Source organism: Hippopotamus amphibius, chromosome 5 (genome assembly GCF_030028045.1).
Source record: "Hippopotamus amphibius kiboko isolate mHipAmp2 chromosome 5, mHipAmp2.hap2, whole genome shotgun sequence".
Classification (NCBI taxonomy): Eukaryota; Metazoa; Chordata; class Mammalia; order Artiodactyla; family Hippopotamidae; genus Hippopotamus; species Hippopotamus amphibius.
In genome coordinates, this window is record NC_080190.1 from 12,151,235 (window position 1) to 12,179,177 (window position 27,943).

The 27,943-nt window shown below is 46.2% G+C and overlaps 1 protein-coding gene across 2 annotated transcripts in view; it reads right to left on the reverse strand.

Moving 5' to 3' along the window:
* Positions 1-358: 358 nt before the first annotated feature.
* The window catches only part of PLPP4 (phospholipid phosphatase 4), a 129,322-nt gene continuing 101,737 nt past the window's right edge, over positions 359-27,943 (reverse strand). For both annotated transcript variants that reach the window (XM_057735976.1, XM_057735977.1), the window contains 2 exons: positions 12,856-13,026; positions 359-902 (listed from right to left, as the gene is read on the reverse strand). In XM_057735976.1, the coding sequence (XP_057591959.1) occupies positions 703-902; positions 12,856-13,026 (371 nt within the window). In that variant the 3' untranslated portion in view covers positions 359-702. The remainder of the gene's footprint in view (positions 903-12,855; positions 13,027-27,943) is intronic.

A 27,943-nucleotide genomic window follows, 5' to 3' on the forward strand; every position in this document is an offset into this window, starting at 1 on the left:
AGTACGCACGGCCCTCAGAAAACTGCAGTGACCCCCCCCCCCCATACTTGCAATTTTTATTTTCATCGTATTTGGTGGAAGCCTATGCGTGAGCTTATTCATCTAATTTCCTTCTAGGTTCAGTAATTCAAAAAGCCCTGAAGATACTAAGGTTGTAGGTCCAAGTCACAACTCCATTTCAGAGACATAAGCTGTGATAAGCTGATCGTTCTGAAAGGTTCTCAGCGTTGGCCCCCAGCTCAGCACCTAGAATGACTACAGCCAAAGCTGGCCTTGGGCCGGCTCCCCACCCTCGCGGTGGATGTGAAACTCACTGCAGCCCCGAATGACTTGTGCACTGAACGGCCAACACCATGTCTTCCAGGTGGGACGTTTTATTACGTTTTACAACCATGAAAACATAGGACAGTGGCTGTGACAGCAAACATTTCAGAGACAGGAATCGACCAAGCTGTGCCCACCCACCCTTGCAGCCTCCTTCCACACGTCTCTCAGAGAATGTTCCTGGGTCCTTCCTTTGCACATTCAGGAGAACTGAAAGTAGGCATTTAAAGTAGCAGGAACACCATCGGCAAAATGGAAGCAGAAGGATAACTTGGAGAAACAACTGATGAGAAACACACTACAGAAAACCTCTTCGATTGTGTTACGACAGGTGGAAGAGCGTGGCCTGGGCTCAGCGTCCATCCTCCGAGGTCTGGGTCATACGGGGCCCTCGGTGATCCCCTCCAGGGGCAGGCTGGGCGCGCTGTCGGCCGTGGGCCTCTCATCTTTCTTCAGCGACGGTGGGACTCGGAGACTGACGTAGGGTTTGTGACAAGCTGTGTTGGCCAGAGGGGGGTAGTGCTGTCTGTAGCAAATGTAGGCAAAAATAAGGCCAATGACTCCGCCAACAAAAGAATCTAGGATGAAAGAGCAAAACCGGGAGAAATGCATTATGATTCATTCAAATGTGGCCAGTTATGTTTGCCAGAAAGCACTTTTCCTACCGGCTCCAACGACTGGTTTGTTGATTGGACCCTCTGAAAGACTCAAGGGAAGAGAAACCACACTGGAGGTATAAATCTTCATGGCCTCCGCAAACTCCCACCATTTCTAGAACTTAAATATTTAAGTTCTTTTAAGTGTGTACTTGATTCTTCTTTATTTACGTAATACACAGCTAAGCTTGGTGCGAACTCAGATTCGCATTCTTGATTCTGAAAATCAATTCTAAATTCTAGAAGAATTCTAGCCACCTCCATGGGATCTGACTACCCTCAGGGGCTGTCATTTCTTTTCCTTTGGCAAGTTCGCGCTGGACTCCTGCAGTGTTGCTGGTGCACCACAGAAACCTAGCAGGCACGCTGGCCTCTGCCTCACAGTAAGTGATTTCTCAGGGATGAAATGAAAATTCTGAGTCACAAAGTGAATAAAACATTTTATGATCCACCAGGATTGGCAAACTGTCAACAGTCCTGGTGGGAGGGGCCCAATTCCTCCAAAAAGCTTCAGATTTTATCAAGCCGGAGGGCGTGGGGGGCAGGCAGACAAGGCAGGAGAGGGTACCTGCAGGCGAAACAGGCCCCTCCACCACCTGTTTGGCAGCCCCTTGCTAAAGACAGCATTCAGCTGGTTCCCAGTGGAGACGTCATGAAAGCAGCCCATGCCAACAACCCTCACTGTGTGTGTGTGTGTGTGTGTGTGTGTATGCCTGTGCACGTGTGCATGCATGCCCTTTAAACTGTCTATGGGTTATTCTTGCCCCAAAGATCCTAACATAATGGGGAACCTCCCTGACAAGAGAAACTTTGAACTCTCGTGAAGGTTGCTGCCAGGTGGGACTGTCATGCTCTATGTGGGGGTTTCCACGTTCACCTTCATTATCTTGTTGAGTCGCCCACACCTGCTACGGGCAGGGAGTATCAGCCCCATTTTACAGAAGAAATTCAGGCTCAGAGGGGCCAACAGAGCTTTCCACAGACCCACTCCTTGCTGATGATGGAACTGGCCTTGAACTCTGGTGTCCCAACTCTGACCTGCACTGCTCCTCCAGGCTGTGCTTGGACCCTGGCAGGTTCATCCCAGGCTTTCTGATGTCCCAGCTTTCAGAACACAGCAGGCCATGACTGAAGGGCAGGGCACCTGGGTCCAGGTGAGGGGCAACAGCTTTCCTGAACCGGTGCTAGGGATGGTAAGTTTCCAGACCGTTCCCGGTAAGCAACACACTGTGTAGTGACCTCAGTTTGAGTCACAAGCTGAGTCTCCTCTGTCTCCTGCAGGGGAACCTGGGGTGGCTGTCAAGGAAATATATCTTCCAAGAAAACACACTGTTCAACGCTTAGATATCTGCACCCTATTTATCAGCCCTTTTGTGATAGGTATTATGGCTCCATCTAGGATAACTGGGATCATTTTTGAGGAAAAACACAATATATTGGTATTTTATTATCTTTCGAAGAAATGCTTCTATCGTCGCATTTTTACTAGACTAAGAATAAAACGCTTAAAAGCTCTACAATACATTGGTTTAAGCTCTTTTAAATAAATATAGTAATTTGTGTGCATGTAATTTTCTTTATAAACAGCATCGAAACAGGTAAGGAACACAGGCATTTCTGTGATGGCAGAATGAAGATCCAGTGTTGCAGAACAGGTGCCCAGCACTGCTCTGGCAGCTGGAGGGTGGACACAGCTGCTGGTGTTGGTTTCCCAAGTGCAAATATTGGGTTGGCCAAAAAGTTCGTTCTGGTTTTTCTGTAACATCTTCTTCCATAACAATAGATGAGGTTATCCTCCTGATTAAATGCCTTCCCACTGCTCTTAGGGACTTGATTAAGTCTCTATGGCCTTCAAAGCCACACATCTGGTCCTGCCCACCTCCCAGCCATCCCCATCTTTTCACTCTACTGCAGCTACCATCTTCCTTCCATTTCTCCAATACGTCTGCGTCCTCCCCCTTCTCCCCTTCCTACAAATGCTGCTCCCATCCTGGGAATCCTTTCATCTCACCTATTCAGTATCTACTCATCCTTTCGAGCTCAACATCCTTGTGCAAGGATGCCTCACCCGACCTCCAGACTAGACCCCGTCTCCCAGGGGTATATTTTCATTAGCCCCCAGGGGGTGAGAATGGCAAGTAGTACCAAGCTGTGCAATGACGTAAGGCGTAACACTGGAATCTACACTCTACCAGGGCAGGGGCTCTGTCTGGCTCGCTGGCTGTTGACTCCCCAGCATCTGAAACAGCGCTTTGCTCACCTCATACAGAATTAAGTTGGCGTAGGGAAGTGGATGAACGAATATGTGCACGGTAACTGGGGGCTAGATTCTGGTTGCTGTCCTGTGGTGTCCTGTGTGGCCCCATTCCCCTCTCTGGGCCTCAGATCCCTCATCAGGAACAAGCACGTGGCAGCTGAGAGGCCTTCTCATGTGAGTGTCCCAGGAATTTGGTCCCCAGGGTCAGCCTACGGAGACCAGCCTTCGGATCACTAGCAAACTGCCAAGGCATATTCAGAAAGTAGGTCAAATCCTTGATTGGGATAAAACATCACTTACAAAAGTCCTTCTAACAGGTCAGAGAGAGACTGAATAATTGAGGCTACCTCCTCTCTATAGGAGCGCAAACACAGTGCAACTGTGGCTGTCACTTGGTGGAAAAGCTTGGAAAACAGATCAGTGGTCACTCAGCCCTGGTAAGTAGTCACCAAGGGAGGAGGGTGGGGGGAGGACCATCTGAGAGACAGCAGTGAAACCCAGGGGCCCATCCTTGCTCCCAGAACAGGCACCTGGGGCCACGGTAAGGTGTCCAGCATCTTCTCTCACTCCCAACCTGAGAATCCTCCTGGCTAAGAAATCCTCGACAAAGAGGGCAAGTCACTACACCTCTGAGCTTCTGTCTCCCTAGCTCTCAAACAGAAATCTCAATATCCACGTCACTGAGTCCTGACAATGATTTAATGAGCCCTTCTTCCGAGCAGTGCATCCCAGAGAGCACCACAAAATAAGACCTTACAATACAGCATCTAAAAGAATAGTGTCCACCTCTGTTATTCTGTTTGTCCCCAGCACTAGTGGGGGCTTTCTAATCCCTCCCTATCCTTATCCTCACTTAGCCACTCATCGGTCTACAGTTGTCATCTCCTTAGCACGGCCAAATTTTCATAGCATTTTAAACAATCACATGAACTTAAAAAACATTTCTCACCCAAGAAATTGGAAAGTAATATGTACTATGAATGCTTGAGTGGGGTCACGAGGTATAATGAATGAGATTCAATCAAATTCCTTAAATTGAGAAGCTCTTCACTCAGTCTGTGGCTAGCAGCCTGTGAAACATGCCCGGTCTTTTTCCAGTTCAAGGTCTTAGAGTCACACTATTGTTTTGTTTTTCCAATAACCCCAGAGAACAGCCCCTCGGGGTGTTATTTTTATCAGCATCTGAAATGACCCAGGACATCTGCATTTGAGCCACTAACTATTGAACACACCACACAGCAAAACCTACAAATAATGCCACTTGACTTTATTTTCTGTGACAAGGTATTTTATTAGATGCATCACTGACCAAAAGACATCAAATCATTCCGAGTATATGTTCCCCAGGCTAACTGATAAGGCAGCAGGCCAGAGGATGGAGATTGCTGTCAGGGCTGTCTTCCCCTCTAACGGAATGAGTAAAAAGTGGTATCACAGGTGCCACCACAGTTATCAGAAGTAACCAGGGCAACGAAAGGTCTAGCGAAGGCGCCTTCTCAGCAAAGTCACTCGGGGCTTTGTTTATCCCAAAGGTGGTGAACAAGATTTACAAAATGACTTACTTTATGAGAGAGAATGTCATCCAGTGCCACTTGATGAAATCACATTTGCATCCTGCAGAGCGTGTGTTGTCAGAAAAGCAGGCAGGGGACATGCGGGCTTTTATTAGGGGAAAAACTACTTGGGATTGGCTTCACCCCAAATATGGTAGCATGGGGCAGGGAGGGGGTTCAAAGGGGGGATACGTGGATCTCCACGTCCCTGGAGCACACACACTGCGGTCTCCTCACTCAGCACTGCTGGCATTCATCCATCACACATATTGCACAGGAATCAGGTGTCAGGCGTGACACCCGGTCCTAGGACACAGGCTGAACAAAACAGATGTGTTCCCAGTCCTACGGGGCAAGATGGACACTGGGAAGTGACAGTCTTATCAGTGACCTGCAGCTGTGAGACACACAATGAAGGAGAAGGTGGTCTGTGAAATCAGCCAGCCGAGTGGCCTGGCTTGTCTGGACCAGGGGGGTTTCACGGAGGACGAGACCCATTGGCCAGCCTTGCAGGATGAGCAGATGTGAACCAGGGGGAGTGGGAAGTGGGAGCAGGGAGGGCAGAGCAGTCTTCCAGGCAGAGGAAGGAAAGGGCATGTCAAGTTTGAGAAACCGAAGGAAGGTCCATCTTCTCCCAGAGGGATGGTGTCTTTATTGTTCTATAAGATGTAAGTTGACCAGGCTTCTGGTGTGGGCTGGAGAAGAAGGGTGTTCCACGTCCCCTCAGGACTCTGTTGGGCGCTCAGCCTAGAGACCAGGGGCCCCACTGGCTCTCTGGGCTCCTGTCTGTGCACTTCTCACATCTACCTCTTGGTGTTGACTCCCCTTGGCTGCCTCACCTCCGTTTCCCCAGAGCCCAGCAGTTGTTATTCAGTAAATGTTTGGTGAACTGAGATGCACGGAACAACATTCAAAAGAGGCACTAAAGAACAGACACCACCAGCCACAAAGGGCTGTTTTTTTTTTATTTTATTGTGTGATGCCACGTTTACGCAATGTCCAGAAGAGGCAAACCAACAGAGAAAGAAGGTAGATGTGTGGTTTCCAGGGGCTGGGATGGATGGCACATATGAAAATTTTCTGGAATTAGATGATGGTGATGGTTGCACAACTCTGAGCGGACTAAAACCACTGAATTGTACACTTTAAAAGGGAGAATTTAAGAATTATGAGTTATGAATTATACCTCAACACAGCTATTTAAAAGGGAGGGGGTTAGAATCAACACTTAGTGGGCTCCAATGGGAGTAGAAAGAGGACTAGACTTTGAATCAAGCAACCTGGATTTGAACTCTTACCTGTAAAATGGGCATGACCCCAACCCCTTCTCATGAGGTCAAAGGTCAGGAAAGGATCTCATGGAGTCTGGCCTATTGAGGTGCCAGTCTCACTCTCCTGCTCTGGCACAAACAAGCAGAAAGGCTTCTGAAGATGTGCTGTCAAGTCCTTGGGAGGAACACATCTCTCCCTGTTGCCATGGCAACATCCAACATCACTCAGCTGGTTTGACTTGGGACCTTGTATGCTTTGGGCTCTATGACCCAAGACCCTAGGGTAAATACCAGCTCAGGAAAACTAACAACCCCACATGATTGTTTCCATCCTTTTTACTCTACTACTAATGAAGCATCCTGTTTTTGTGATTTTGAGTTTCTATAAAAGAACTTACACAGCGCGGAGAATGCACGATCCATCTGGTACACTATAGGCTGGCAGGGCAGCACCAAGTCTGTCTACAGCAATAGTGTGCTTCCATCACAGAATATGCCTGACACACAGGCACAAGAGACATCATGGATGAGTGAAAGGATGGACTTTAAAGTTCACTTCTTTTATTCCTTTTTGAAGAGAAAGAACTTGCAAAGAATAAGGATAATTTTAGTAAAGCCAGTGTATAGAAAAAATAATCCTAGTAAGAAAGGAATATGATTTAGTCAAAATCATTCATTCATGTATTCCACACATTTACTAAGCATTGTTATGCATGAAGAATTGTTCCTCCAAAAGATATGCTGAAGTCCTAACCCCCAGGACCTCAGAATGTTGCCTTGTTTGGATAAGAGTTCGTACAAAGATAATCAAGTTAAAATCAGATCAGTAGAATGGGCTCTAATCTAATATGACTGGTGTCCTTATAAAAAGGGGAAATTTGGACACAGAGACAGACACACACACAGGGAAGGTGATGTGAAGAAACACCATGGAACATACCATGTGAAGATGGAGGCAGAGATTGGAATTATGCTTCCGTAAACCAAGAAATATCTGGGGCTAATAAGCTGGAAAAAGCAAGGAAGGCGCTTTCCCGTACAGGTGTCAGAGGGAATGTGGCCAGCCAACACCTTGATTTCGGGCTTCCAGCCTCCAGGACCGTGAGATGATTTCTATTTTTCCAAGCCACTCATTTTGTGGAACTTTGTTACCGCAGCCCTAGGAAACTAACACAAGTACCTACTATGTGCCACACCAGCCAAAGAGACACAAATCCCTGCACACAGGGAGAGTATATTCTAGCACAGAGCTCAGCAAACTATGCACACCATTCATTTACGTGTTGTCTATAGCTGCTTTCATGCCACCACCACCAACTGGAATAGTTACAACAGAGACTGTATGGCCCACATAAGGCCTAAGATATTTAGTATCTGACCCTTTACAGAAAAAGTTTGCAGAATCTTAAGTAGATAAGAACAAACAATAATCAATACATAAGAAATGACTTCGTTTGTCAGATGGTGGTAAATGAGCAAGGTGAGAGCCATGGGGAGTGTGGGGGATGGGCTGCAATTTCAACAGACTGGTCACCACAAGACAGCCTCAATTGAGCCAAGATTAGCAGGGGGGAAGGGAAAGAGCCACACACATGTCTGAGAGAAGAGCATTCCAGGCACAGGAGAGGACCAGTGCAAAGGTCCTGAGGTGGGAAAGCATCAGCATGAACAAGGAGGGGCATTGTGGAGAGGCAGGAACTGAGAGATCAGATCTTGTAGCCACTGCAGGACCTGGGGAGTCACCAGGTGCAGAGAAGAGGCACCACATGTGACAGGGCTTTAAAGGCTTGTTCTGGCTGCGGTGTGAGGGGCAAAGGAGGAAGCAGGGAGACTGGTAGCAAGGCTTCAGGAATAATCCAGGCAACATGTGACAGCGGACTCCAGTGAGAAGAGGACGTGGATTCGGGAACTATTTTGAATATAGAGCCAACAGGAGAAACCAGGGAAAATCACAGAAAGCAGAGGGGAGGATTCCCTGGAGCAAAATGAAGCCAGGTTGTCAGCGAGACCTGGGAGCAGCCAACGCCTATCTTGCCTGGGAACTAAGCAATGAGGGACACTAGGGCAGAGGGCAGAGGGCAGAGGGCAGAGGGCCTGGCTAAGAAAGCCTCTCTCGAGGCCCAAAGCTCCCTGTCCAGTGGGTTCTGATCAGAGGGAGGGGTGACCTGGGGCTGCAGACTGCTAGAGCCCTCCCTTGGGGATGCCCTGGGGATGAAGGCAGAGATGGGTGGGCTCATGGGCAGTCAAGGCTCAGAGATGCCCAGACCCCGAGCAGCATCTGGCAGCTGAAAACAAATGTGAATGCAGACCCCACCACCCAGGACAGCCGCATGCAGAGGGAAGATGAGGTGAGGTCAGCTCACTCGGGATGCAGGATCTCAGAGGGAGGATCTCGGTGCTCTTGTTCTACGTCAGGCTGGTGCGTCTTGGTGAGAACAATGATATCGTTCCAAAGTCGCCTTTTCAAGTCACTTCATTTAGAAAAGCTAGAGCTTGCTTCTGACAGCCCAAGGCAGGCCTGGTGAGCAGTGTCTGTGTGTGTGTGTGTATGTGTGTGTGTGAAGAGGGTGGGGGTGAATGAAGGAGGAGAGGAGGGGACGACCTCTGCCTGGCTTTTCAGTGTGGCTCGGGTACAGTCGGGTGTAGTGTCCCCGTCCCCAAACACCCCACCTGCAGAGGCTGGAAGCTACACACATGTTCCTTTCACATCACAGCCCCCTCACAGCCCAGGCAGGGAAGACTGGCAAAGGCAGGGGCGCCATCTTGAAGTCTCCCCCCAGTCAAACATGGCACCTGTGACTGAGGTGGACGGGCTCCAGCCTCGGGCTGGGTAGGGACAAATGACTGTTTCCTCCCTTGAGGCGTGGCTTTCTGGACTATATTCAGAGGGAGGTGCTCTTTCTTAAGATGAAACCCTCCATAAGGCACCCAGGGCTGCTTAAAATGACCTATGACTAGAGAATCAGTGTTGGCGAGAAGGTTACTCGAAAGCTGGAGTCACATAAAGAAAGCCGGGATCCAGATGCAGGAATCTGAGGGCAGAGGGAGCTCGTTATTTCATCTGCTAATGAAAACACAGCACACTCCTGCCACTTCCAGCTACAACTGCTCGCTGACCGGACACCGGAGACACATAAGCCTATGAGTCGAAGCAGAAGAGGGTTCAATGCGATGCTCTGTCCTTTCTGTGCATTTTCCCTACAGACGTTCTCCCCAGCATGGGAATCCCATAAGTTTTAACGCTGAAAACACGCAGTTACAACGGTTAGCTTCTTGGTGAAGCGCTGGCATCGCCCATGGACTCTCCAGCTACTGGCTGACCCGAAAGCCAGCATGTCACAAAGACACAGAGAACCTCAACCACGTAAAGGTATTATCCATCCAGTGGTTTTACTTCTAAAGAAGTCCTGCTAAGTGTTTCACTGCCCCTCCAGACCACGGCCTCACTTACAACATTTTCCTCGCTTAATAAAACAACAGACTTGTGTGTTTGGAGCGGGGCTAGGAGGACAGAAAAGACCAGAAGGGCGTCGATAACAGAAAACCTCCACAATAATGGACAGAGCAAAGCATTTGAGATTACGGGCTATTTACTGGATATGACTATGTAATCGAGTAAGTGGGTATAGTTCCACATTAGGCACAGTTGCTTAAATCAAACTTGAAATGGAGTCATAAAAATCTCATAATATTAATGTTGTTAACTAAAGTCCATAATGAGAGGTTCTCAGTTTGTGCTGCTGCCGACGGGTCTCCCCGTGAATTCTCATCAGGACGGGTGACCCCCGCCCACGGTCACCGGGCAGCTCGGTCCACCAAAGAACAACAGCTTATCAATCTTGGTCAGGCATCCTGCCTCCAACACCCACCTACACAGAAGTCGAAGGCCTCACATCCATCCCTCCTCCAAGCTGGAAACCTTGGCGGCCTCTTTGATTACTCCCTTAATAAGTGAGAATTGAATGAATACATTTTCCCACTCATTGAACACTGTTGCTTTTCAACACGTAATAAAGGAAAGAAAGATGCAGCCGAGGGGTGGTGTAGGTCAGGCTTTCTCAACCTTAGCAGCAGACATTTGGGGCTGCGGGGGAGGTGTTACCTTGTACACTGTAGGATGTTTACCAGCATCCCTGGCCTCAACCCACGAGATGCCAGTAGCAACCACCACTACCACCACCCATCCCCTACTTGTGAAGATGTCTCCAGACATTGCTAAATGTCTTTGGGAGGTCCAGTTGCCCCCACTGAGACCACTGATATAGACAGTGACAGATGGCCTCATAAAGGGAAATTCAGGTTAAATGAGCCTGACTCAGCGCCCATTAAAGGAGCCAAGGAAAGGCACACTCCGCTCCTGGCTGACCCCAGGGAACAGATTGAACAGATGACAGCACAGCTGAACGGGTAGCTGGGCCACATCCATGGCCTGTACCAACTGAGGCACATTTAGTTTTGGCTGCCTGAGTCCACCACGATGCAATTTTGGTTTGCCCCCCAAGTAGGGTCCTAAACATCACTGATCATAAATTCTCTTGCTGTGCTTTCCCATCAGCCCACAGAGCATTAATATTCTCCCTCTTCTGCTCCAAGTTCCTTTCTGTGCCAGCTGGATAGATGGATGTGAGGTCCCATTGCCAGCAGGCCTCGAGTGCACCAGCTGTATCAAGAGCCCAGCATTTCCCTAAAGCCAAGAGCTGTGATGCACCAGCCACAGCTCAGTAATGAGTAACAAAAGAGCATGTAAGAGAGGCCAACCTCACGTCTTAGGTTTTCAGGATAAGATCACTACACAAAGGCTCTTACTACCTCCCAAGATGAAGCCAAAATCTCTTCGACTCTAAAATCTTTAATCGTTTCTCAGATCCAAAGTGGCTGAATAAACGCAGAAACCAGGGATTCAGAACTTACAAACAGACCGTGTTCCAAAAGCACGTCCACCTCGAAATCAGTGGTTTGGGAAACACACACATCCTTCTTTACAAATGATGCACTAAGCAACGCCAATCCCAATTTGCATTTGTGCAACATATTTTCATTTACATAGTACACTGCAACATATTTTCATTTACATAGTACACTCAGATCCATTACTTCATTCAGTCTATGAAACGGCTCTGGGAAATATTGTGGGATTAGTGTTCCCATGTTCAGAAGGAGAAACTACAGTTTACAAGGGATAAATGAGAAGCAGTCCATGAAATGCCAGCCAGCTCCTAACAGTCCTCATGGGGAAATGCCCTAATCATATGGGCCACATTAATTCTGTTGGAAAATATTCCTAGTTCCAAGGGTGCAATGGGTCTGCCCTTGTGCTGCTGGCTCAGCGATTCTCTCCCTGCCTGCCTCTCTTTATGTGGTCTCATAGTATCCAGAACCTCATCCAAGTCATCGATAAAAGCAGAGAACAAGGGAGGGCTCAGGGTCCAGCCTGATGGGCCTCTACTGACTGCCCCCATCAGCATGGCCTCAAGACCCCATCAGTGCTTGATGCCCCCACCTGTCCAGACCATGCATCAGCCTCTGTTCCCCTGCACCCTTCACTGCTCCCACCCCCCCCCAAGCTTCAGCCTGGAGGCTCATGACACCCACAGTGTGAGTTCCAGGAAGGTGGAGAGTGGAGATGAGGCCAGAGAAGAAGCAGAAGGTGGGGAGAAGGCATCTCCAACTAGGAGTTCCGCTCACCTCTGGCCTCAACTGCTGCCTCACTACCACTGGAACAAACACCTGGGAAGAGGTGAGAAGAGGGTGGTCAGAAAAGGGGGAGGAGGGGAACCCTACCTGCCGACAGTAGGAAGACAGGAAAGGAAGAGGAGAGGCAGGCCACAGACCAACCATGGAAGGCCTTCACCCAGGGAAGCTGGATGAGGCACATGTAATGCAGTGTGTCTGCTGAAAGCTGGCACAGTGGAGCTCTCCGTGGTGCTTCTCAGGCTTCATCAGAATTAACACACTGGCTTGTGAACTCTGCAGACTCTTGGCTGCCACTCCAGACCCACCCCCAAGAGTCCAACTCCTATCTCAGAGTGGCCTGATGAAGGTGATCTGCAGACTGGCCTTTGGGAAACGCAGCCCTAGACCCTGGATCCCTGGAGGCCACATGTGCTGTGGATATCGCCTCTGTCTCTGCTCCCTCTCTTGCTGTGGCAGACGCTGCTGCAGTTCGGGCAAGCTGAGAGCTGCAGCTGATCTGCAGAGGGGTGTGGCACGGTTTAGTTTTATTCCAGGAACAAGCCCCTCACTTGCTCTGTGTTATTTTGAGTTTGCACAGACACCTCAGGACTGATACATACAAGCGGGCCTCACCTGACCTTGTGGCGGCTGCTGGCATCCATCCCTGGGCTGGACGTCTTTGGAAGAGCATCCATGGTGAGAAATACATCCTTGTGGGATGGATGTGAGATGCGAAAGGAGCCAACAACCACTTGGCACCAAGTCTGTGATGGAGGCAAGGGATCCAGCAGGGAAGTGACATCTGAGCCTGCGACTGAGGGCCTGCCATCTGGCAGAACTCGAGGGGTCTACTTGAGCACGAAGAGAAAAAGGGGGAGGAGCTCCGATTCTGACCCCAGCAAGGACGTGAGCTTGAAGTGTGAGTATGAAGGACATGAGTGTGAAGGCCAAAGCTCACCTGAACAGGTGCATTTTCCTTAATACTGTCTGCTCTGTCATTGCAGCCTACTCTGGTCTCTCAGTGGGCACTTCCTTCCCCCAATAGGTGCACGTCTCCCCGCCTCCCTGCAGGAAAGCGGCAGACGGCGTGAAGACCGGGTGGGCCCCGGGCGGGAACTCACCTTGCCAGTGATGCTTGTAGTCGCACATGCGGGACAGGGCGATCATCATGGCGCAGTACAGGGGCAGGATGGCAGCACAGAGCCGCCAGCTCTTCCCCCGCCCACTCTCAGTGAAGCAGTGCAGCTTGCCAGCCAAGTAGAACGTCGTGAAGCCAAGGCCTGAGAAGGCGACTGCCGAAGAGAAACAGCAGGTGTTACTCTAGCAGGTGGGAAGCAGCAGGGACACAGGGCACTCTGAGCATCCTGGCTGCCATCTTGCACACCCCCAGGGCTAAGGCCATGTTGGCACCAGGCACCATCTAGGCAGTCTGCGCTCTTGCTAGAACGATGCTGGTATGAATCTTTCGACAATGAGAAGGACCTTCCAGGCTTGCATCTGTTCAAAGTCTATTCTGTTTCACTCATTCATTCATTCATTAAACAATGACTTCATGGGTATCTACTGTGTTCCAAGTGGGGGAAATAAAAAGATGTGTCAGAGTCTGTATCTGGTCTCAGGGGGCTCACGGTCTAGTTGAAGGTCATGGCCATGCTAACAGAGAGTTTTAAAACAATGTGTTGAGTTCTTTAAAAAAAAGTGCATACAGAACAAATGACTGTGATGACAGCTTAGCTCTCAAGGGTGAGGGAAAGTAAGGGATTTGGGGCTTGGTGCCCTCAGTAAAGCAGCACCAGCAAGTGCTGTGGAGGGTGAGTTTGATGGAGAAGCCAGTGATGACAAATTCCTTATTTTCTCTTACAAATTATGATTATTAATTTTTAGAATTGCAAAGACAACTCATAGCTGTGCTGAATCCATTGTCAAAAGTGTGGAGTTGGGTGCAGCAGGTAAGCCCCAAGCTTTCCATCCGGTCAGGCTTAAAACACAGTCGAAGTCAGTGAGATTTAAGGCGGGTCTTCTGTGGGCTTAGAACAATGGTCCTCAACACTGGCTACACACAGAGTCACCTTTAAAACCCGGGAAGTTTTCAAAAATATTGGTAGTCAGGCTTCACTGTCAAACATTTTATTTGCACTAGTCTGGAGTGAACCCTAGCGGGTGTGTGTGTGTGTGTGTGTGTGTGTGTGTGTGTGTGTGTGTGTCTGTCTGTGTGTGTGTGTCTGTGTGTGTGAGTGTGTGTGTGTCTGTGTGTGTGTGTGTGTGTGTGTGTGTGTGTGTGTGTGTGTGTGTGTGGACTCCCCAGGTGATTCTAATGGCAGCCAGGATTGAGCTTAGATGCTTTTGTTGAAGGCAGGGGCTACAGCTCCCACCTCTTCTGGACACCAGCCCATTCAAAACTTTCCTCTTGATGAGAAAATACTTCTGAGGCCTGAGGGGCAGAGGTCCTAGGTAACCAGCCCGCACAGTGATTTGGTAGATTTGGTAGAATGGGTCTAATGCCAGGACATTGAGGACTTTAAGACTTTCCGAAGCCTGAGCTGCAGCCCTGGAATCAGTGAGTTTGTCACAAACACAGAACCTCACACCCGCCCCAGATCTACTGAGTTAGAATCCACATTTCACGAGACCCACAAGTGAGCTGTGTGCGCCCCAAAGTCTGAGAAGGCCTGGCCTACAACACATGCATCCTCTTTATATGACAGCTCTGAGAGTCCATCTTCAGCAAACAATATAAAAGCATGGGGAAATCTAGAGGATAGTCTGCTCAAAGTCACTTACAATTATGGGAAAATGTGAAGATAAAAACCTGGGGTAAAGAGCTGGGATTATGATGCAACCATGGAAATTACTGTGATTATGTAGCAGCACAGACGATACTTAGGACACAATGTTAAGTGAAAAAACCAGGACCCTAAACTGTAGGTTCAAGATAACCATGGTTATAGTACATAAAAATGAAAAGCCTGCAAGGTTAACAAATTATCTCTGATAATAATATGTCTTCTTAAACGGGGTTCCCCAAGCATGAACACAAGCTTAAACCAAAGCAGCATTTTTTCATAAATCCAATTAAACAAGGTAACGGAATATTTTTTGTTCTTTTTTTTTTAAACAGAATATTAAGCCAGGTTTATTTCAGGAATAAAAATGAAGCACTTAAAAATTTCCTAATAATGATTGTACTCAAATTGCAAAGCAGTGCCAACATATATTGAATATTCTGTTTAAAGTAAAACTATGCAAAACTGCATTGCCCAGGCCTGCTCTAAATTGTCTGCTATGATGAAGGGTATTAAATGATTTACATGGCGTTCCAAAGCGGCCCCCTTTGGCCACCATTCTAGCAAGCGCGACGGGTGCTTAATTCCCCATCCTCACCCACTTGGCTCTGTTTCTTCTCTTCATTCACACTCTGTCCTGAGAGATCAGAGTGGGAGGGGGTGGCTGGACACTGGCTCTGGTGGGTATTGCCCTCATTCTGAGCTCCTTCGAGAGGAGTAATAGATTTCATTCAAATCTGACAGCTTAGCAGTCTACCCACCTAATTACTGCTACTCCATTTGTATAAGGGTCTTGAGCATCCACGGATTTGGGGACCTAGTACCATTCCCCGAAGGATACTGAGGGATGACTGTACATTGAATGTGGCAAGCATAAAAGGTCTGCCCCGAGGCTTTATAGGGTTATGGATGAAAGTTTCCAAAATCTGAATCAGAGGAGAGGCAGCTCTGCGCATTGCCAAGTTGTCTTCTCTTGGGAAAGCATTAACAAGAAGGTCTATGAGCTTAGGGTAGATGCTGAGCAGGAGTTTGCATGCGTCCCCATAAAAAAAATGGTTTGGAGACTTTAAGACAGATGAGTCCCAGCTCAACAGCCAACAGCCCTGAGCCTCCAGGCACACTCACGAGACAGACAAGGGAAGGGGTTGCTGGAAACCCTCCAAGGTCAAGTCCTGGGGCAAGTGGTTCAAGGCCAGACCCTTGGCCCCCACCCGGTCAGCTCCTTGCACCCAGGAATGCATATTTGGCCAGTTTTGACAGTGCAATGTGGCTCCTTCTTTGGAGAGTAGGTAAAGCATTTTCTCTCCTGCACAGTGGAACCCACGCTGCAAGTCCTCCAAAATGGAGAAGCATCTGCGTCTTGGAAAAGGAGGAGGGAGTCAAAGGCATTTTAAAGGCTGAGTTCAATGGCCTAGATCCTGTGGGCATCCAGCAGCAGCCGGTCTCTGACACATCCTATTGGGCCTTTGAGCAGGACGTTTAAAGCAGCACTGTGCACCCTGACTTGTCTAGCTGACATGACAGGCTCCGATTCCATGCTAAACTTTACGCTTGTCACTTGCTCACTGATATTCCTACAGTTAGTGAACCAGCATGATGTCCTTCCGTAAAGGGTTTCAGAGGCACTTCCTTCTGGCCCAGGAGGCACCGGCCCAGCTGTGGGCAGCTCAGGTGCTTTGCCAAAATTTCTGCTTTCCAAAATACTAACTGAATAAGAATTAGGCTCTACCAAACTGTCCTGAATTCACAAGATCCCACAGTTTTTCTGCCCCTCTTCCTGTGAGGCTGGGGGTTTGGGACCAGGATGAAATCTCCGGTGAGCCTTTCAGCTCTGAGATCCTGGGACTTGACAAGGCTCAGATTCAAGTTCAACTGGGAGAAAAAGAAAGCAGAAAGGTTTTTAAAGAAATGATTTCTAGACAAATGACACCCTCTTCTCTTTTCAATGAAACGTGCATTTGAGACCCTGAGGGGCTGTAGAAGCTTTTACGCTAGTGAGGGGCAGGTGAGACGACATTCCTACCAAGTGATCATCTTCCCCCTGAAACACGGTCCCTGCTTCCAGCATGATTAGGAAAAAAAACTGAGAACTGAGCATTCAAAGATGCAAGCAGAGCACTGGGCCTTTTGGAGATGTGGATTATAACACAGGATAAATTAATTCATATTTTTCTAACATTAACAACAGAAATATGATTAAAACTGTGCCAAGACAGTGGTGTGAGAGAAAGCTGAGAGTCTACCTCTCCAGGGGGCTCAGATTGTGTTTATTTGCTCTCCAGAGTTTAGCGCACGCACGCACGCGCGCGCGCACACACACACGCATGCACTCACTCACAGTGATCATGGACAGAGCATATGCCCCTTGCTTTCAGAGCTTGTAGCAGGTTTTCTTGGCTGGAAGCAGCTGATTGTAATATTTCCATGCTGATCTGGCTGTGAAAAGTAAGGATGCTCTTGGAGCCTCTAAACTACGAAGCAGATGAAAGGGGGTGGCTTCCCCACCCTGTTTCTGGCACTTTCAGTGCTCACTTGGATGGCATCAGTGAGAGTCGATATGCAAAGCATCACAATACAAGCTGCTGGTCCAGGTAGTGATGCCGGGCATGTCACATGAACAGGGCTCTCTGCCTGCCCAATGATTCTGAAAGGGACTCACTGATTCCTCTCTCCAGCTACGTAGATGAAGAGTCACAGGTTTACAACATTCCCTTTGCAAAGAAACGTCTATTTACTGAGTCAGCTTAGGTGAAAAGAATGTGGTTTTGCTTTTTCCTTCCCAGCTGACTTTTAAACCGAGTAGAAGTGGTTTGGGCCCCAACTACGTCAAGAAGTAGGAAAACTGGCACCAAAGAAAAAAACTTCAAAAACAAATGCGATAAGAATCAGGGGGACACACCCAGCTTTTTGTGTTGTATTCTTCACTCTTGCTAATTACAATGAATTTCCCCAGACAACCTGATTATTCCTGGGAACACAAATGGAACTGTATTCTAATGAGGCAATTTGTACAAATTTTTCATTATATGATGCTCAGAGAGTTAGTATGTTCTCTTCCAAGAGGAAGAAGGGCAATACTGGGTGGCTGAATAAGTCTTCACGTTGATGGGTGTTTTCAGAAGTTCGCCAGTGCATCTCCACAAGACCACCCAAAACCAAGGATGTGGAACCAGCAGGCCTGGTCAGTACCGGCAGACCTCTGACAAGCAGGAGAGGGCTGCTGGGAGTTAGGGAGCCGGGTTCCCATCCTGGCTCTGCCATTAACTGAATGCATGGTCTTGGGCAAGTCACTTCCCCTCTCTGGGCCTCAGTTTGCTCTGTAAAATAAGAGGCTGGACCATAAGGGGGCCACCACATCAAGCGGGGGAGCCAGGCAGATAGGGAGCAGCAGTAAAGCAGTCGGATGTTGAGTCAACGTTCTTGCAACAGAAAACCCTTGTGGTTTGTCTTCTCTTACTCCTCTATCGCTAGACACTCGGATCCAAGAAAGACTTCACTTCCAGACAAAAAGTCAACGGTTCATTTGTGATGATAAATGGCAACTAATACCTGGCCTCGCTGTTGGGAGACATCTGGGAGTAGTGAGGACTGGGGCAAACTGGGGAACATCCCCTGTTTAAAGGTGCAGCCCCACTGCTGCTCAAGCTGGTGTCTGCCACATGGGCTCAGCGTTCCTGAAAGGTTTTTTTGTTTGTTTGGTTTTTTTTTTTTTTTTGCCTTTAAGAACGTTTATTGAGATATAATTGACATACAATAAACTGCATGTATTTAAAGTGTACAATTTGATATTTTTGTTTCTTATTAGTAATGCATATATGGCAATCCCAATCTCCCAATTCATCCCACCCTAACCTCGCCCACTTTCCCCACTTGGTGTCCGTATGTCTGTTCTCTACATCTGTGTCTCTATTTCTGCCTTGCAAACTGGCTTCCCAGAAGTTTTGATATTCTGACAGAAGAGGGGAAACCCCGATATTTATGGGAAATGTCTCCATTTTAAAATATTAACAACTCATCAAAAATGAATACAGTACAGACCAAATGAAACTCATCCGTGGGCCAACAGGGCTGGGTCTCTGGGCTGTCCAATTTGAGAGCTCACTTAAGTCCTGCCTTCCTGTCCACTCTTTAAATAACCCCGTAAGCCTGCACTGTACATGACATGACACACGTGAATTCATCCCTTCTCTCCACACCACAGCAAAGAAATACTCCATCAGTTTGGCTTTGTTTAAACCAATAGCAACAAGAAATTAAGTTACACAAGAGTTTTGGGGATGGAATAATCCATTCAAGAGGAGGGAGTATTGTGTGCAGTTGAAGAAAGCGGGCTTTGGGGGCAAAGCAAGCACATGTGGACTCAGCTCCTGAGCCCGGCCCAGTTCTGTAAAGTTCCATTCTCAAAGAAAAGCCTTCGCAAGCTCCACTCTTGTAATCCGCAGCTCTTCAGTTACATAACTGCACACTTGCTTATAGAGAATTCTGGAGCTGGGTTCTTAGCCTCTCAATTCTGCAGCCCCTGAGGCTCTCAGCAGATGTAAAATGATCTTAGCTGGTCAAATGAACAAACCTAAAGACCCAGTAAGAGGAGTCAGCAGAGATACTGTCCCCACCCCATTCTGCAGACACCCGAAGCTCTCAGATGAGAGGGTCAGGGGGCCATTCTTACACTATGTGACCCACACATAGCTTGTCTCCTACGATTCCTCAGAAACGAGTTTCACTGTGTTGAAACCTATTTTTATGTCCCTGTGGCCCCAAATCTCTCAAGAGGACTAGTTTCTCATTCAAAGTTTCAGTTTCATAGTTTCTCAATTCATAGTTCATTCTAGCTAAGATGCCCATTCTGCCTTCTTTTCTATGACAAGCTATATTCACTAACTTTCTAAGTTATTAAGACATTTCACTTTCAAAAAAGGATAAAAGAAGATTGCTACAGATCTTAGAATGTGGGTCCACAGTGCATCTACAGTCTAAGCCATTCAACCCAACAGAAAAGCCAGTTATTTACTCCTCGTGAGATGACTGACAGGAGATCATTAGCATCTGATGGAGCTACCGAACCAGAGTTATAATTTCAAGGGGACATGTTGATAAAATTACAAAACAGACTCAGTACCCACAGTGATTCTTCTTTAAAAAATCTCTCCTTCTCTTGAATCCTGCAGTCATGAGATTGTTTTGCGATGATGTAGGAGACAAAAAGTCTACCTTTGCTGGAATGAAGAGAATTCTCAAAATCCCAGAAATCTTCTGAATCTCACGCCAATGATTCCTCTAACATTTCTTTGAAATACAAGAGTTCATTGCAATTGGTATAATCCGAAGATGAGGGGGTTAAATTTACTCAGCCCCGCAGCGGAGTTGCCTATGATGCTGGACAGGGTTGGAGTGGCCAACGGCCTCAGGTAGAATGACCTACTCTAGTACCATCAGCCTTAAGATGTAACCAGAGTTAAATCTTTCAGCTGGTGAGAAGCTGGGACAAAGGAGACTGGGTGGGTCTTGAGCACCCTGGGGAAGGCCAGCGGAGGCTGTTGAAGCCAACACCGCTTGGCCGCCCGATCCAGAGGGATGGAGAGAACCACCCTGGCCCACTGAAGAGGGCCAGCAGTCAAGCAGACCAGGTGGATACAACCCCAGAGACAAAATGAATTGAGAACCTACAGAGAGGCAGAGGCGGAGTGGGGACTGAGCACAGGTGAGAAGTTCTCTTGCAGCACAGCCAGGTGGACCCAGGTAGGCGTCCTGGCCCCACCACCTCCTACCCGTGTGACCTAGGGCAAAGCGCTTAACTTCTGAAGCTCAGGCTTGCCATCTGTAAAATGGATAAGCCAACAGCTGTCCACAGAGCAACTGAGAGAACCAATGACAGTGTCCCCTGGACAAAGCGCCTGGCGCGCCTTAGACCCTAAGTTAAAATCTGATCTCTTTTCCCTTCCATCTGTTTTTTTCTACTTATGCTCTTTCTCAAAACCATGCTGCCTCCCCACAGTGAATCCGAGAACGTGGAAGAGGAAACAAAGCAAATGCACATACAAAAATAACAAGGATGTGAGCTCCATGGACCAGGATGGCTCCACGACCAAGACACCAAGATGGTGTCTGTGTCTGCTGCTACTGTATGCCTCACATCAAGAACAGTGCCAGGCCCATCACTGGTGCGCAATAAAGACAAGTGAACGAACAAATCAATGACATGAAGGCTAATATGCAAACTGGACCAGACGGTGTGTACTCTTGGGGGCTCCGAGGAAACACAGCGATGAGAATCCCTTTTCTGCCTAACAAACTCCTACTCGCCCTGCAAGTCTCGGTTTAAATGTCACTTCCTCAGAGGTCTTCCCTGGCCCCAGCAGCAGGTGTAACAGGCTCTGGTTTCACCCTGCCCCTGTCCTTCATAACACATAACACCACTCTTTTCATTTGTCCTGTCTAGCAACTATCTCCCTTCCACTAGAGTCTCAGCTCTAAGAGGGCAGAGGCTGTGGCCTTTGTGCCTGAACTCACTAGGTGCTCAATAAGCATGCATACTGAGTGAATGGCTGAAGACCTGATAATCAGGGAAGGTTTCACAAAAGAAGAAGGCAGGGATGCACCCAATGGAGGAGAAGGGTTAGAGTCAGGCTTGGAACTGCACTGACTCAAGATAACCTGTGGGAGGAAGGTGAGCTGGGCCTTCATTGAGTTCTTTCTTATCACAGCCCACCCTTAAGATGTACACAGTGTGTGTGTGTGTGTGTGTGTGCGCGCGCGTGTGTGTGACACACACACACACACACACATACATTTCCCTGGGTTATTCCTACTAAAATGACCCTAGAATCCTCCTGGACCCTTCAGAGCAGGATTCCCTCTGTTCTCCAGAGACTGACACCCGCCTGCCAGACATCTGGGCTAGATGCCGGGGACCAATGTAAGAAGCTATAGAAAGGGAAGCAACACGAGATTCCAAGGGTGTGAAGGACGGGCAGGTGGAGTAGTGTTTCAATGAGTGAGAAAAGAAGGAAAGCAGAAACTGTCTCCTCAAGCAGGTACCAGGAGTGTTCTGTCAGAAGGACAACAAGACCAACAGACGCTGAGAGCCTCCATCTGCCAGACTCTGCACTAGAAGCTTTCATTACCTGGCTTCACTGTATCCCCAGAAAAACACAGTGACACAGCTATTGGGCCCGTTATATGGATAAGAAATGGAGGCTCAGGTTAAATTATCTGCCAAAGGTTAAAGCAGTCCTTGAGAAATTGTGAGTTATTTCTAAATAGAGCAAAAAATCATAGGTTTTCTTAGCATAGTTGTAGTTATAGCAATGCTAACTGCCTATTTGTTTTATAGCCCCTGTAGGCGTGGACTCTGAGGGTCACTGCTGAAGCCCGAGCACCCAGCACACTGCCTGGGAGGAGAAGTCAGCAAAGGTGACTGAATGAATATATAAATGGTAGAGACTATTTATTCCTTTCACAAACGTAATTTCACTTGATTAAGTACTCTGGCAACAGGCCAAGGCCCCTGGGGACAGGAAGACACATATGGTCATGAAAGGTCATGTCCTCCATCCCGTTTCTAGCGATTCTTCAGCTACCTGAGCCAGACGAGATTTCCATTTCATGACGGAAAGGACTGTGCAGCCTTGTTTGAGAACAAGCAACGGGGAAAAGGAGAAGGAACCAAAAAGCTCATAATTAGTCTGAAAGCAAATGTCGGAGGCGGAAACGCAAACAGAGAAGAGCAGACTGTAACCTCCTTGCACGACCCCAGTTTGCATCTCCAAAGAGGATTTGGTTCTGAAAAAAAAAAAGAAAAAAAAAAAAAAGGAACCAATTCAGGCATAATGCACAAAAAGTGCAGAGGAAGCACTAGTTGTAGGGGAAGACACTGACTTCTGGAGAAGAAGGTGGCGCTCCTTTCATCAAGCCAGGGAGGCACCAATCCTGGGAAGGAGTGAAGCATCAGCAGAGGAGGATTAAGGATTTTTAAACGACAGAAGCCACTGTGTCTCCCCCCATCCACCCCACGCTGCTGGATGAAAAATTCTTATTAGGAATCATAAGTGTTACTCCTCGCCCTAGAGAGAGCTAAGAACAGTCACCAAGATGGAAAGTGGTTTTGCATATCACACCATCCTAACCTACCGTGGGTCTAAATCCCCAGCACAACTTCTGCTTTTTTTCAGCCTTGACTACACGCTACAATGACCTGAAACATAAATGTAAGAATAAGCCCTCAAAAGGGAGAAATTACCTTTTCCCGTAACACTGTCAGGGCAGCTGATAAAAGCATGGGTAGGATTCAGATAAAGATAACATTTTAATGGAAAAGAATTTTATTTTACCTCCAATGGATAGCCTTAGCAGAACATAAATTTGATGGCGAGATTTGAATAGTAATGTACACATTTGAGAAACAACGAAAAAGGCAGTAGCCATTAACTGGCCCGGTGTGCTCCTCTGATGAGCCTCTCCACGGGGGTGTACACTCTCCAGGAGAAACCCTGGAAGTCAACCACTGCTACTGCCCGACTGTCTTCTAAGGAAGTGGCCTCAATGGCATCTACCTTGTGTGAAATGTTATATTACCTGCAGTATAATTTGTCAGGGAAAACGACCCTTCTAACTCACCCCTCGCAGCCTTGACTGCGGGTCTCAGCCAGAAGAGGAAAGGAATGTGTGAAACAATAGGAAAAATACATATGTGTGTGTGTGTGTGTGTGTGTGTGTGTGTATTGCTCTCTGCCCCTGGTTCCTGGCACAGAGCTCCTAAAATCCTTGTAAATTCCTAAGTGATAAGAGCAGAAGGAGCATCTTTTGTTCTATTGAGGTGACTCGGTGGGCTCCTGGAGTGGGGCTGGTCACCAGAAAGACCAGCTACGATCAGAAGCTGGGAATTTTCATCCCTCATGTCTCCAGAGAGGGGAGAGGGACTGGAAACAGAGGGACTGGAAACATGATTGATCAGACCTATGTGATGAAGCCTCCACAAAAATCCCAAAAGTACGGGATTCAGAGAGCTTTCAGGTTGGTGAACACATCCATATACCAGGAAGGGTGACCCCAACTCCATGGAGACAGAATTTCCTGAGCTTGCGATCCTCCCAGACCTCCCTCTATATATCTTTTTATCAGGCTGTTCACCTGCATCCTTTTTCACAGCCCTTAATCAACTGGTAAATGTCAGTAAGTGGAGTTCTGTGAGCTGCTCTAGCAAATTAAGCAAACTGGAAGAGGGGGTCATGGGAACCTCAGATTTGTAGCTGACTAATCAGAAGCACAAATGATGATGTGGACTCGTGATTGGCATCTGAAATGGGGGCAGTCTGGTGGGACTGAGCCCTTTACCTGTGGGATCTGAGGTTCTCTCCAGGTAGAGAGTGTTGGAAATAAGTTAAGTAGCAGGACACCCAGCCGAGAACGGCTTGGTGGGGAAACCCCTGCACATCTGGTGTCAGAAGCGTTGTGAGTGTGAAGGTAGCGTGAGAGGACAGGAGAAACACCGGAGGAAGACTGGGCTTTCAACACACACTGTAAATGGACTGGGCATTAAGAAGACCCACCTCCCCCGAGGTATCTGGCTTAAATGCTGAGCACAGGGGCAGCCCGTGCTGGGTGCCGACCACACGGCCCAGTCAAACCTTCCCGATACTGTGTGAATGGAAAAGGGGAAGGAAAACAGACTTCACATTTCTGCCCTGAGCCAGGCTAGGCCAGTGTTTTGGTTACTGAAGTAAACCGCAGCCCCCACCAGACTCAGGACTGAAGCCCCAGGTGACGCGGGAGCCCATGAGGCAGCTTCCCAACCTTCCCCCACATCTTTATTTCTCTGACACCAAACTCCCATCACCAAAGACCAGCCAGGCTCATCTCTCACTTACACCCCTAAGGAAACTGATCACAAATACAAGAGCTTTGTTTATTTAATGTACAGGAAAGGCTGTCTCCCCTGTTACTTCAAAAAAGATTTGTTTTATGTTCATATGAGAATTGTGGACTTTTTTTTTTTAAGTTAGGAAGGCCATTTAAATTTCGGAAAGCAAATATGTGGCATTTCATCTCCTGTGATCTTGGCAGCAAGGGACTCTTTATCCAGAGTCAGCTTTGGACTCAGAAACTTCCTCAAGGTAGTGTACAAGCAGCGATTTGGCCCACATAATAAGGTGAAATCCACCTTGGCTTCTTTTATTTCATTTCATCCAGGACAGCACAAAATAGAACAAAAAGAGAACTCTTCTAGGTGTTAGAAGAACTGGGTTCCAGGTGAGAGTGGAACCCAGTTCTTCTAACTGTCCCCCTCAATGGTCTCATCTGTTCACCAAATGGGGACAATAGCATCACCCAACTCTCAAAAGACATGGGATTGGTGACAGTATTTGTAAACAGAAATTCAACATACAAATGTCAGTAAAGCTGAGGAAACAGGTAACTAGAAATATTGAAGCTGGTCTCGAGTCTAGGTCTGACTGTTTCTAAGCCCAAGTTTAACCCTCTTTTCCCATACAGAAGTATCTAGTATTTTCCAAACCCAAGACTTTATTTCCAGAGATGTGGCAGACTATATACCCTAATGAAAATAATTAAATGTTGGGTAAAATACAAAACAAACAAACAAGCTTTTAAACCTATCACTGAGTTGACACTCAGTGATAAGAGAAGAATTACTGAAAGCAAGTTTCCCAAAATGAAAGGAAAGCAAGGGTCTTAGACAAAAGGAAACAGCAAACCCAGACTGTGCCCTGAGTGTATCAGTAGAAACCTGCAGACCTTGAGCTTCACTTTTATGTCTCCCTAGGGCACAGGAGTGAAGAGACAAAGTCTCAGACCTATCCAAGGTGGAGAATACTGAATAAACCTTAGATCCTAAAAGCTTAGATCCTAAAGGCTTTAGATTAAGTAAGAAAGGAAGCCTGATTTTCAGAAGGAACAGCAGGGAAACTTGACTGTCTCCATTTTTCTGCTGTGTGGAACGATTTCATAAATACGACTCTTGTAGGTTTCTGCTGTCCAGTTCATGCTTCTAATATGGTCCCCCCCCCCCAAATCTTAAGTGGAGAATTAATTTTGGATGGCCCTGGAGTAGGTAGCGCTTTCTAGAGAAATTCACCTTCAACCCAGACATAAAAATACTCCCCAAAGTAAAGTTCTAGGAAAAATGAAGAGCCCAGCATAAGAAAAAACACAAAAGATTTCAGGGCATATGTAGGAAAAACAGATTCACAACAACTTTAGATATTATAAGGCACAGTATATAAAATAATTACTTGCAATGTTTAAGCAAATTATAGGGAAGCGTGAAAATAAGGACAAAGAAGAAGCATTATAAAAAACTATGGAGCAGAAAAGACCAAATAGAATTTCTAAAAATAAATGAGTATCGAACTTAAAATAGGATTAAATAATAAGTAGATTAAATAGATCAAATAGCAGGTGAGACAAAGTTGAATAGAGAATTAGTAAGTTGGAAGATAGATTCAAATTTTTCCAGAATACAGTTGAAGAGGAAAAGGAAGAAAAAAGGAAGGAGCGGGAGAAGAAGGGGGGTGGGGGAAGAGGAATGAGAGAAAGGTGAAAAATACGAAAAGAAGTTAAGTGACAAGGATACTACGGTGAAAAATTCTAACAAATATCTAATTGGAATGCCAAATTAGAGGAAAAGATAATTGAGAGAAGAGGGAGGAAGCAACAGGCAAACAGATAATGGCTGAGGATCTCTCAGCATGTAGAAAGACACAAATCTGAGATTTAGAAAGCCCAGTAAATCTTATACAAGATACATAAAAGGAAACCCACACCAAGACACCCAGCAATAAAACTTTATGACACACACAAAAAAGCAAGATGCTAAAAGCATCCAGAAAGGAAGAATAGAATATCAACAAAGGAGCAGCAGTAAGACAACTGACTTCAAACGTGCCAAAAAATCGAAGCTAGAAAACAGCAAAATAATGTCTTCAAAGTTCAGAGAGACAGTAACTGTCAAATTAGAACCCCATGTTTAGTAAAGCTATCTTTCAAGAATGAGGTCAAAGAAAATTTAGAAAAATCAAAAACAAAGCATTTACCACAAAAGATATATTAAAAGAAGGAAATTTAAAGGATGTATTTTTGGCAGAAAATGGAAAGGCTGAGATGGAAAAGAGAATGGTGTGTATATGGTTAAACTATGCACAGGTTGGTTGTGTTGTTGGGGGAGAGAGAGGAAGAATCAGGTTAGAATTAAAACACCAAAGAAAACTACCACATATGTTAGAATGTATTTATCAGAGCTAAAGCATTTATCAGAGCTGAGCTTTATGTTGCTCAGATGAAAAACAAAAGTATTAATTAATTTGAGACTTTGTTAACTACATGTGTTAATAACCAAGAGGCCTGGTAGAACTTCCAAACAAAAAGAGTAAAATAATGGAATCAGAAGATGAAAATGGTACAAGAAGGAAGGAGAAAACAGTACATAATGAATGACATAAATAAATCCTAACATATGAGTAATAACAGCAACTATAATTGAAATTAGCCCCCCAGGTAAAAGTTAAAAAAAATACATAGATAAAAGAGCACAGTCAGAGGACAGAAAAAGATAGAAGAAGCAAATTTTAACCAATAGAAAGTTGGTCTCGTACTAAAGTCTGATGTTCTTTACTTTAAAAATAAAAGCACTAGAAATAAAGATGGTCATGGACTTAATTATAAAGGTAGTAGAAGGTATAATAGGAAGTACGACAATTCTAAACTATGTTTACATATCACTTCAAAATTTAGGAATAAAAAATGGACAAAATTCCAAAGACCACAGAACTACAACATCTACTATAAGAGTGGAAAATTTTACTGTACATTAAATTAAGAATAAATTAATATTAATACTTTAATTAATTATATAATTAAGCATTAATTAATCAATCATAAACAGAAATTTTAGAAAGTACATGTAAGATTTGAACAGCACAATTAACAAGGTTAGTCAAATGAACATATACACAACTTTATTTCCAGCAGTTTAAAAATTTACATTCTTTTTTACCATATGGAACATTTATGAAAACTGACCATATGCTAAGCCACAAAACTAGCCTCAAAATCAAAAGATTGATCATTTTTGCTGATCATCTTACCTGACCACAATTAAATTATAAATCATTTAAAAAATATGAGAAAAAAATCACGTTTAGGATTTTTTTTTAAAAAAGCTCTTCTAAACAACTTAGGAGTCATAGAACAAAAATCAAAACTAGAAAATTTTCAAAAGTAAATTTAACTAAAATAATATGCATGAAAACTTACAGAATGTAGCTAAAGAAACATTTATAGGAAAATTTATAGCCCAAATTGCTTAAGTCAGAAAAAGAAGAAAGGCTAGCATTATTAAGCAATGCATTTAAGTTAACTTAAGTTCGAAAAAGAACAGAATACATTTAAAGTTGATAGAGAGCAATAATAA